Source organism: Thamnophis elegans, chromosome Z (genome assembly GCF_009769535.1).
Source record: "Thamnophis elegans isolate rThaEle1 chromosome Z, rThaEle1.pri, whole genome shotgun sequence".
Classification (NCBI taxonomy): Eukaryota; Metazoa; Chordata; class Lepidosauria; order Squamata; family Colubridae; genus Thamnophis; species Thamnophis elegans.
This window is the reverse complement of record NC_045558.1, coordinates 119194317-119206779: the sequence shown is the minus strand read 5'-3', so window position 1 is coordinate 119206779 and position 12463 is coordinate 119194317. Positions and strand designations below refer to the sequence as shown.

The following is a 12463-nucleotide window of genomic DNA, read 5'->3' as shown; positions in this document are numbered from 1 at the left end:
ATGCATGGCATCGCCGTTCCTCTTTCAGGTTTCTGGCGTGCATACACAGACATCAATCAGCTGGCCTTTGTGCATGCAGCTGAAGTGCTGCAACCGGAAGAACTGGTTTTCCATTTTCCAGCATGAGAATGCGTGCCGGCCAGCTGATTGGCACATGCGCAGCAATAATAAGAAGACTTGCTGGCCAAGAAGGAGCCATATCACGATGTCACAATGTGCAGTCTCAATACTCCGAGACCGCTGTTGACACTTTTGCCGCTGGATGGTCCATTGAGACCTAAACTGTCCTGTAGATATGGTGATCAGGAAGATGAAGCTTTGCTGGTCTCGGACATCTCAAAGTCCCTGATCGACCCAAGGGAAGCGCTTCAAGCCGGCGGTAAACAGGCAGCCCCAAGGCTGATGAAAGGGAGGAAGGAAGGGAAAAGAGAAAGTGAGTCCATCTGGTGAGGCATTTTTTTCTATTTTGCGAAAAGAAATTTTTCTTTAAAGCCAAATTAGATCCTTAAGCAAAAGAACTGAGTGGTGAAATTAACCCTAATTGGATTGCTGTGGAAAGCTTTTTTTTTTCTTTGTAACTATTCTTTGTGGATTGAAGTGCTCGCAACGTTTCTCATTTCTCCTCTAAAAATGAACAGATTGATTTTTTTTCCTCCTGCTTTTTGTTGCTTTATTTTTTGACTTCTGGATTAAAAGCTTCCTTCTTATTTTAACAATTCTTCCTATTACTTGTTATTAAATTTCACTAACAGAAATCTAAAGAACTTTGTTTCCTATAAGCCAAAGATAAATATTAGAAAGTGAAAAGTAGCACACTGCCACTCAGAGGTCAGAGGCTGGGTTTTTTGAAACAACATATCTATTTTCTTTCCTTCTTTGACTTCACTGACTTTGTAGCTGAAGGGTTTGCAACTTGTTTACAGAAACTGATAAAGCGCCAGGGGCAGGAATTGTTTTCACAGGTGCCTTTGAGAACTATTTTGGCAGGGGAAAGAAAGGGGGGGGGGGAAGCAGAAGCCTTCTCCTTTGAAGATTATAAAAGAACATGTTCAAGTCAATCTAAAATAAAAAATAAAAGAGGCCTGGAAGGCTAGTGTGGCAGTGGCTATTAGTTTTTTTCTTTCTGTTTTGGAAACATGGATTAATATTCAGATGAGGAAACCTTAAAATTCAAAAATATCTTGGCCGGAATTCAAAATCTATTGGAAGGATATGGGAGAATTGAGAAGAAGTTGGAAAGACTAGTCTTCCTCACAGCAAAAAATGATGGGGTTGGAGCCCCCAAAATTAAAGGGGAGAATGAAGATATAGAAGATAAAGATAAGACAATAGATGAATTTATTAATGGAGCAAATGTGGGTGAAAGTGGAAAGAAAGGAATATGGAAAAGGGAATTTGACGAATTGGAGCTCTACCCCAGATTCTAGGACACAGAAGAAAAAAATAGTAATGATGATGGACTTAAGAAGAGAAATTTTATCAGAAGCAAGATTGACAAACAAAGATAAGTTAATTTTAGTAGCAGCTGGTGGGCAACGAGATTACCTGAGAGATCCTTCAAGCAACAAAGTGCGGAGAGAAGTCTATATAAAAACCTTATAAAGGAGATAAAAAAGAAGACTGACACCACAATTGGCAACAGAGATAAGACTGTTTTGTTACTGGAAAGATACAGATTGACAATGAAAGTTGATAATAAAAAATTAGTTGATTTTGGTGATTAATAAGTAGGAATTTTGTAACTCTTAGATTGTTTTAGATTGTTATCAAATGTTTATTCGCTAACAATTAATTAACTATAATAACAATAATGAAATGATAATGGATACAGCTTAATGATATATACATGTATTGGCAATCTAATAAAAAAAATTGGATATAAATTGCAAATTATGACTTGGGAATATTTTATTAACAAATTTTTATTTAGATCTTGTTATAAAGGTGTAAGGTTTTTTTGGGGGGGGAGTTGACAAGAGGAGATGGGACATAAATAGTAAATGATTTTTAGCCAATTATAATAACAACAAGGAAATGTTAATGGACATTGTTTAACAATATATACATGCTATTGTATTGGCAAAAGTAACTTGGATATAAATTCTAAACAGTGAGTTGGGGGGGGGGTTAGAAACTTTATTAATTGACTTTTACTTAAAAGATGTTATAAAGGTGTAATGTTATTGGAGGATTTTTTGAAATAGCTAATGAATGCCATTATGTGGTTGTGTCTTTAAGTATGAATGATTTGAGGTAAAAGCATGTTAAAATAACTGTAGTCAAATGAGAATTGTGGTACATTGATAGTAAGATATACAAAGATTCTTGATTTAAAGTGTATAATTAATATTAACTATAAGTAATGACTGTGGAAGAAATGCACGAAAGTTTATAACCAACCGACCCGCTTTCTACAAGATGTAATGAAGGATGATTCTTTTTTTGTGCTTTTGTTCAATTAAAATAAAATAAAAATTTCAAAAAAAAAAAAAAAGACTTGCTGGCGAGCACGAATATGCACCCTGGAGACTGGATGTTCATTTTCCAGTGCTCACATGCCCCCTGGGCAGCTCCTCTTTCTTGTTGCAGCCCAGACAAGCACGCACGAAATGCTCCCTTTTCGGCACTTGAGGAGAGAAGTTGAAACAGCTAATGTCCAGGATGTGAGAGGTCTGTAGATATCATCTCAACCCTCCTTCTGACCCGCGCAATATATAGGTCTTCTAAGGAAGGCAGGTTGATTGTAGTTCTTTTTTCTTCAGTTCTAGATATCCTAAAAGAAAATGGTAGCCATTTTCTTTTCTCTCTCCCTTTCTTCCTCCTGATGATTGCAATTCCTGTCAAATAGTTTGTGTTAGGAATCAATATGACCAGGGAGTGGAGGAAATAAGAAGGGCTAAACTGATTCCCACCAGAATTGGCCAATTGGTGCTGGATTAATTCCAACATTTTGGACTCTAGGCACTGTCATCCAGGAAATTCTGCTTGGAGTGGTGGGGAAATCCTGTTTTTTCATAGGGATCTCTCCTAGGGGTGAAATGCTACTGGTTTGGATTGGTTTGCCAGAACCAGTTGTAAAAAAATGCTACTGTTTCGCTCGAACCGGTAGCATTTTTTTTTTACATTCCAACAATCAGCTGTGCGACAATTAGCTGATTGTCACACAGCTGATTGTTGGAGCTACATGATGGTGCTGCAGTGTGCATGTGCATAAAGCATGCATTTGGCACGCATGCACGCGTGAAGTAAATCAGTAGCCCACCTTCCTCCCCTGCATTTCACCCCTGGTCTCTCCCCTCTATAGGATGCTCTCCAGAGACTTAGTTCAACATGAACAACTATTGGTCTCTAGATGGCAGAGAAGAATTGAACATCCCCACACCACCCTTGTGCCTGTCAATTGTTCAGAATGATTTTGAATACAGCTTTAGTGCTCTTCTAGACAAGCACTACATTTATATTCAACATCAGCCTGAACCAGGAGCTGACAGCTAGAAGGACTGGCTGGATTGTGAAGCAGCAGAGAGTAAGCAAGCAAGAGATAGCTTGGACACTCTTCTGATCAACTGTCAGAAGTACAGGCTTATCCAAGCTTATCAGCTCTTCAAGACAGGATACTTGGTGATTAAACAACCTCTTCATCTACCATCTCCACCAACTCAGTGGGGCAAGTTCTGACAAGATGTCTAAGCCCATGAACCATCATCTTCTCCAACCACAACAGTGCTGCAATTCTGATTTATATCAAGAAAAGCAACAGAGCTTGAAATAGGATGACCATTGAGCTATTGTGTGATAACAGGGAAAAAATGGCAAATTTCCTCCTATCAAACATCCAACATGCACTAGAGGCTAAGAGCTTAGTCCTAAAATCAACAAATAGTGGTAGTTCTCGCTGAACGATCCCCAGTGGACTCTGCAATTCCATCGCTAAAGAATATTGTTTTGTTCAGCAAGACATCTTGTGACCACAATGAGCTTACATCACTTCCACCATGGTTGTTAACTGAAACATCACATGACCATAACTTGTTGTTTTGCTGCCAGGTTCGCCATTGACCTCCCCTGTCAGAAATCAGGTGTGAACTCCACAAATGGCAATCACGTGATTATAGCAGGGGAGAGTTCCTGCCAGTTCTAACCTCTTCTATAGAAGACGTTCCACAAATCTACAGTGCTGTTTAGAACAGGTTCCAGCTCCCTTCCCCCGCCCGTCCACACATCATCAAGATGAAGAGCGAGAGGAGGAATTCTGGGAGTTGAAGTCCACAAGTCTTAAAGCTGTCAAGTTTGAATACCCCTGGTTTTTTTTTCTAAAGGGTTAGGGGTGCAAGGGTCTTGTAACCTGACAGCTTTAAGACTTGCACACTTCAAATGCCAGAGTTTCTGAGCCAACATTTTGGTTGCTAAGCAAGAGTGTTGTTAAATGGGTTTCACCTAGTGACATGGCTGCCAAGCCACTCCTACCCAGTCACATGGCTACCAAGCCACTCCCACCCAGTCACATGGCTGGCAAACCACTCCCACAAAACAGGCCACACCTACAGAAAATTTCTAAAAAATTTCTAAAAATTTTTGAAACCCACCACTGGATCACAGGGATGCTGTGACCATCGCAATCATGTTATTTTTCCACCACTGTCATAACTTTAAACAGTCACTAAACAGGACAATTGTTAAATGAGCAATATCTGCAGAATCCTTTGAACTCCTAGAGTCCTCAGTTAACATGACACAGGGCATGATTTTCACAGATTTTCCACCCTGTCTTACAGACCATATACTCCCTACTCCTATGGGGAACTTGGAGCTGATTTTAAGGGCGCATGGGAAGCATACATAAAGTGAAATAAGTGGAAAGGATTTCCTAATCCTCTTCCATTAAGAAAATAAGATAACATTTATTGTCACATTTTTCTGTGAACGTACTGGCGCACATTAAAAATGAGATTCTGATGCCTGCTCTCAGAAGAAAATATATAGTATATATCCATGATGGTGAACCTATGGCACGTATGCCATAGGTAGCATGCAGAGCCCTCTCTGCAGGCACGTGAGCCGTCACCCCAGCTCAGCTCCACCGTGCATGCGTGCCCATCTCCCACCAGCCAGCTGGTTTTTAGGTCTCTGACTTGCATGTGTGGGGGTGGGACACATGAGGGAGACGCGCATGCTTGCGCAGGGGGTGGGGAAGTCATGCACATGGGGGGCAGGGCTCACATACACATGTGTGTGGAGGGTGAGGGAGCACAGGAGAGTCATGCATGCAGCAGCAGGGGTCACAAGGCCATCACGTGCATATGCATAAGCAGGGCACATGGGGTGGTTGCGCAAACCTTGCATTATGGGTGCACACGTGCTTTCGGCACACAACAACAAAAAGGTTAGCCATCACTGCTATATACTCATACCCATATATGCACATGCATATGCTATAAATACACATGCACTATATATATGCTAATATTTTGTTCAAAACAAAACATTTGGGGTAGCTTATGTGACCCCAGGGCAGAAACTAAAGTCTCTGTTTTTACCTCCTCGTTTTTTTATTTAGAACATAAGTGATTGACCTCCCTGTTTGTCAGATCCATCTTGGATCTGACAGCACTTATTGATCACAAACTGTGTTTGTTTTGCTTTGTGGTGGTGTTGAGGCCTCCTTGCGGGCACCCATTCTAAACCAAAGGCACAGTTCCACTTGATCAGGGGTCTCTAAACTTGAAAACCTTTAAGATTTGTGATGGGCTCCTTGAGGAATTCTGGGATTTGGTTCACAAGTCTTGGTTGCCTAGTTTGGAGTCCCCTGCAATAGATCAGTGTTTCTCGATCTTCAGAACTTTAAGATGGCTGGAAACTCTTCAGAAGGAGAATCTGGAACTAAGGAAAAATTTCCTGAGTGACAACAATTGGTCAATAGAATAGGCTGTTTTTGGACATTGTGGGTGCTCCATCACTGGAGGTTTTCAGGAAAACATTAGACAACCCTTTGTCCAGGGTGGTATAAGTTCTCCTACCTTGGCCATGACTAGAAGATCTCCAAGGTCCTTTCCAGTCCTATGATTCTTTAAGATGTGTAGACTTCAATTCCCACAATTCTCCATGCTATCTGGAGAATTCTGGAAGTTGAAGTTCACACTTTTTATAACCTCAACCTCGGAAACACCATGCTAGATCTTCCCCTCTTCACATTGTAAATTCCCACTCTCGATCTTCAACCCAGAACTGTCCCTGCTATTAAAATAAGCTCAGAGCCTGCAGCTGCATCTCCCTTAATAGAATAGCCCCAGCTTCTGAATCCTTACCAGAAAGGATGAAGAAGATGCCTGAAACGAAAGCCAGGATGGTTCTCTGTGGGCGGATATGTCCAATATTGCTAATGACAAAGGCTGTGAAGACCAGGAAGAGGCTGACCATGGGAAAGGGGGTGGCTGTGCGAATGGTCTCTGCCAGGAGAAAGGGAGTAAGAGAAAAAAGAAAGGGGGGAAAAAGTTAAATTTGAGTCCATCCTTAGACTTGTGCTCAGCGTTTTTTCACATTAAGGCTTAGACCAGAGGGATCCCACAAATGAGACGGCTTAAGAGCATATTTAGCAATCTTTTCCTTCATTAGTAAATAATGAGCAGCAATGGATGGAAGCTAATCAAGGAGAGAAGCAACCTAGAACTAAGAAGAAATTTCCTCAGTGCCAAAAAGGTTAACCATTACTTGTACAGGGTCTCCTGCTTGAGCAGGGGATTGGATTAGAAGAACTCCAAGGCACCGTCCAACTCTATTATTCTATATTCTATATTCTGATTCAATCTGGACTTTATTGACCCATCACTGTGAATAGGTTTAGCAGCCTCCTTATTTAAATCTGACACTTCTTTCTAAAACTAACCTGCCCACATTTAAAAGATTGGCAGAATTTTGTCAGGGTCAACCAGAATGCTTTTTATTCCCTTGCATTTTGAATCTGTTTTCTCTGCAAGGAAAGGAAAACCCCAAATGAATCATAAGAACTCCCTGTCAGATTCTGTCACAGTGAGGTAACCGAGCCAAAATGTTTTTAAACTTAACCCAAATCAACTCACTTTCACCTCAGGGTTAGTAAAAATGCTTATTCTGGAAAAACTGTGCAACATATCTCAGTTGTTTCAGAAGTGACACTGATGACTGCAAAAAGAAGGGTGTGATGATGAAAAAGGCTAGAAACCTTGATAGCAGAACTCAGAAGGATATTATAAAGATTTGAAGTCCAAACCTAGAGTTTAAATAATAAATGAAGGTAGACATAACCATCTTCTTATGGAACAAGGTCATAGTATTAAATATATATCTCTCACTCTCGAGTGAGCCAAAGTCTATTGTAACTTGAATCACTGTCCTTACTGCAATTTTGAGCACAACATGCATTGCCTAGTGAACACCGTCCATGTATATATGTTACAATAGAAAACAGCAATCTTTTGCATGTTATGTCATCTACACCACAGAAACATTGCACTGACTTATAGATTCCCATCCATTCAGTTTGTTAAGTCTGGAGACAGCATGCTGTAATGGGTTTATTGTTTCATTTAATCTTTAAAATTATGTCCAAAATAGCTCACATGAGTAAAAACATAGTTTTTGCACCACAAAAAGGAATGTAACCCTCAATATAGATGGATGGATAGCAGGATGATTGATAGTTAAAGATAGTTAGCTAGTTATTTGTTCTAGCTAGATAGCTAGATAGATATGTACACACACACAGAGAGAGAGAGAGAGGGAGGGAGAGAGAGAGAGAGAGAGACAGACAGACAGACAGACAGACAGAGAGACAGACAGTGTGGTCCAGTGGTTAAGACACCAGGCTAGAAACGGAACACTGTGAGTTCCTGCCTTGGCCCTGAAGGCCAGCTGAGTGACCTTGGGCCAGTCACCCTCAACCCAACCCACCTCATAGGGTTGTTGCTGTAAAAATAAACTGCATAGGCTGAAAAAATAAGAGGAAGGTTTATTGGATATGTTTGCTTGGATTGTTGTAAACAGTGGTAAAGTAATTTAACAACTAGTTCTCTGCCCTAATGACTGGTTGGGTAAGCGTGGCCAGGTGGTCATGTAACTGGATGGGCAGGGCAACTTGACATCACTCATCACACCCAGCCCCACCTCCCGGTCACTTGCCTCAAAGGCCTCTACAAGCTACCATTTCCCTCTCTATTTATTTACTACTACTGAAAATCCAAATGGCTCGAAAATTGGTACAAAACCAGCCAAAACAATGGGCAGGGACAGGGGCAGGGCCAGCCAGTGGTGGGATTAGCCAGTTCACAGAATTGGACAGAATTTTAACAACCACTTTGCCCAAACCAGTCCGAACCGGCTGAATGCCACCTCTAGTTGTTAAACTAATAAAGGTGGAACAGAAATACATACACACATACACACATACATACATACATACATACATACATACATACATACTGTACATACATATGTGTGTATATGTTTGTGTGTGCACGCACATGTTTTAAGCCTTATTAAAGACTTGGCTATTTTCATTAGCAAAGCATAAACCAGGGAAAGCCAGGACTAATATAACTTTGTAATGACATAGAAGAGAGCCAATTTGGGGTACTTGTTAAGGCACCAGGTGAAGAAGCAAGAGGCCACGAGTTCTAGTCCCCTCCTTAAACCTGAAGCCACCAGGGTAACTTTGATCCAGTCACTCTCACTCAGCCCCAAGTAGGATGAAATGACAAACCACTGCTGAAATAACTTGCCAAGAAAACTGCAGAAATTAGTTCAGGCAGTTGCCAAGAATCAACACTCACTCAAAGGCACCCCCTCCACCCGAAAAAGGACATGTAAATGTGTCATTTTGTAAAACAACATAAACATCTGATTATCTGCCTTTGTACTAATTCTGGAACTATTTTTATATACACTCCCTTGTTTAAATATAATTATAAGTGGATCCCACTCCATTCAGTCTGACAATTCACTGCCATATTCAATTTGACTTCATTACTCTGCCTGAAACATGCTTCCCCCCCCCCCCCCAAAAAAAACCCAAAGTTTCCTAAGACACAAAATTGGCATAAATACTGTATTTCTATTATTCCCTTCAAGCTTTGTATTTGTGGTTTACTATTTCCAATAAGGGGACACGGTGGCTCTGTGACTAAGATGCTGACCTTGTTGATCAGAAAGATCAGCAGTTCAGTGGTTCAAATCCCTAGCACCCTATAATGGAGTGAGCTTCTATTACTTGTCCCAGCTTCTGCCAACCTAGCAGTTCGAAAGCATGTAAAAATGCAAGTAGAAAAATAGGGACTACTTTTGGTAGGAAGGTAACAGTGTTCCTTTGGTGTTTAATCATGCCAGCTACATGACCATGGAGACGTCTTCGGACAGTGCTGGCTCTTCAGCTTCGAAAAGGAGATAAGCACCGCCACCTAGAATTGGGAACGACTAGCACATATGTGCAAGGGGAATCATTACCTGTTATCTTTTATTTCCAATAAAGTGACATAAGTTACAATTTCCAGCTGTTGCTGACTGTTCTCTGCTGGCGGCTGGATGTTTCATTAGTTCCTTTATAATCAAATAGGGTGACTTGCAACCTGCACATAGAAGACATTTCGGAAAGTGAAGTTTTTCTGACCCCTGCAGGGCAAATTCTATCTATCCAAGTTTGTGCTTGAATTAATAATGCAAGATTCTCTCAAGCTCTGCATTCAACGACTTTCTTCATCAAGATACCTGGACTGTCTGTTTGAAGAAGCTTTGAGGGAAGGCCGAGTTAATCAAGGTAGACGAGAGAGCACCCCAAATTCCCCAGGCTTCCGAGTAGTCTGAGAGGAACATGATGAATCATTAACTTCTATCTACACGATTGCCAAGAGAAATGACATGGATGTGTCCTGCTGTGTAGTCAACGTGCTGAATGTGACTTTGCTACGAATTTTAGGGGGCTGGTTATAACAACTTTCTCAATTTATGCCCTGATGAAAATATTGGATAACTTCCCTAAGCCACCTGGTTCAAGAAAACTAACACACAGAGTAAATCGAGGTGTTAGGCTGCTGAGATGCGGACAGAATATACATTAGATTTTGTTCCTATCTCAGCAGCCCATCACCTTATTTTATATATTATGGTATGGAAGAGGAGTAATGTTACTTTTTAATGCTGTACGAAGTTTTGAGTAATAGGAGGAGGAAGAGGAGGAGGAGATGGAGATTTTCCAGTACAAGTAGTCCTTGACTTACAACAATTTGTTTAGGGACCATTCAAATAGCAGTAGCACTTAGACTTATATACCACTTTACAATACCTTTACAGCCCTCTCTAAGTGGTTTACAGAGTCAGCATATTTACCCCCAAGAATCTGGGTCCTCATTGTCCTCACCTCGGAAGGATGGAAAGCTGAGTCAACCTTGAGCCTGGTGAGATTCGAACTGCCAAATTGCAGGCAGCTGGCAGTCAGCAGCAATACCCTGCAGTACTGCACTCTAACCATTGCACCACCATGGCTCTTTCTTTCGAAGTTACAATGACACTGAAAGAAGTGAATTATGACTATGACCATTGCAGCATCTCCAGGATCATGTAATTTACACTCGGATGCTCGACAACTGGTTCATATTTATGACAGGTTGGAATCTCCTGGGATCATGGGGAATCCAGTGTAACTAATTTAAGAACTGCAGTGATTCACTTAAGACATGTGGCAAGAAGAGTCATAAAATGCGACAAAATTCAATTAACAAATTAATCACCCAGCAACATAAATTTTGGGTTCAATTGTACTCGTAAGTCAAGAACTATCTGTATAGCTCTGCTCTGTGCATTGATAGTTTGGTATTTGTTGCCTGCAATATAAAATAGTTAGGGTCATCTTATAAACTGACATTTCCTGTTCCATGTTCTGCAGCATTCAAACCAAGTCAGACTATAGGCATTAATATTGGGGGCAAAGTGCACCATCTCTGAAAGTAAAATACATGATTCTGAATGTTCCTTCTTGCAAGAATTCCCTGTGCATAATAATTCTATATACAAGGAAGAAAACTTCTATTCTTTCCCTATTGTCCTTATTTTCTAGTCTACCCCAGCCTCACCCCATTGGAATTGTGACTCCTCACTATGACACTAATAGCCTCTCTGCTAGCACTGATGATGTTAACTAAAGGTAAAGGTTCCCCACACATGTATATGCTAGTCGTTCCTGACTCTAGGGGGCGGTGCTCATCTCCGTTTCAAAGCCAAAGAGCCAGCGCTGTCTGAAGACATCTCCGTGGTGATGCGGCTGGCATGACTAAATGCCGAAGGCACACAGAACACTGTTATCTTCCCACCAAAGATGGTTCCTATTTTTCTACTTGTATTTTTTACATGCTTTTGAACTGCTAGATTGGCAGAAGCTTGGACAAGTAATGGAAGCTCACTCCGTTACATGGCGCTAGGGATTTGAACCACCAACCTTTCTGATCGACAATCTCAGCTTCTGAGCCACTGTGTCCCTTAACTAGATGTTACCTAGTTGGGTAATAAAATGCCTGCAAGAAAACCACCAAGCTCAGAGAGCATCAAGGACCCCACAGTTCAATCATGAGCTACAAATATTCTCTTCTACTGGTAGTATTGTCTGTTTGGACTCAGCAGATGTTAGTAAGTGACTTATCTTGTCTATGATGGTTGTTACGTGGGAGAACCAATAGGGAATATTACAGGTTTAGGGTAGACTGAGAAACTAAACAATATCCCAAAAGAAGACAGTAGCCAATCATTTTGGTATTGCTGCCAAGAAATTGGAAATCAAGCGATCTGCTTGTCTGTTCCCACCTCCCCAGAGGCATCATAGCAGAAGGTCTGCTGATCAAACAGGCACTGAGCTGAGGAAAATTGATCTCAGGCTACAGGAATCACGTCACATGAGGCCCTCAGTCAACCTTTCCTATCTGATCTCCATTCCATTAGTCATTGCTTGTGCCGATAGAGGATTCTGGGTATAGCTGAGTATAAAAAAAAGAATAAATATAAAACCGGGAAGGGCAGATTTGATAGCAGCCAGTAACATCTCTTTTCCAATAAATTCCACTCACTCCTTTTCACCTGTTTAAGATTTCTTCTCCCTCATCCGGATACAAACATTCTGTGTGCCTTCACTTCCTGTTTAAAGTGTGTCCTGCACAGTGTCATAGTTGGGTTTTCTCCCTTCTGTGTGGAACTGCATAAGAGTTTGCTGCTGATAAAATGACATTTCCGTTGACTATCCCATTTGTCCTTGCTAGAATTTCTGCTTGGGACAGCACTAATAATGAGCTGCATAATTCTTTCTACTCTCTGCATGCCAGGATTGCACCATTTTCTGACCGGCGCTGACTGCTGGGAGCACAAAATATTTTTTTTCCAGGTTAAAGTATAAGAGTGAAGTAGTTCCTTATTTTATCCAGCAGAGGGGGCAGGAATGAATATATTCATATTT

At 41.0% G+C, this 12463-nt stretch overlaps 1 protein-coding gene across 1 annotated transcript in view; it reads right to left on the bottom strand.

The window, feature by feature from the left end:
- Window positions 1-12463, bottom strand: part of CACNG7 (calcium voltage-gated channel auxiliary subunit gamma 7) — a 59855-nt gene that overhangs the window by 17932 nt on the left and 29460 nt on the right. The window contains exon 4 of the mRNA XM_032237317.1: window positions 6306-6446. Coding sequence (XP_032093208.1) covers window positions 6306-6446 — 141 coding nt within the window. The remainder of the gene's footprint in view (window positions 1-6305; window positions 6447-12463) is intronic.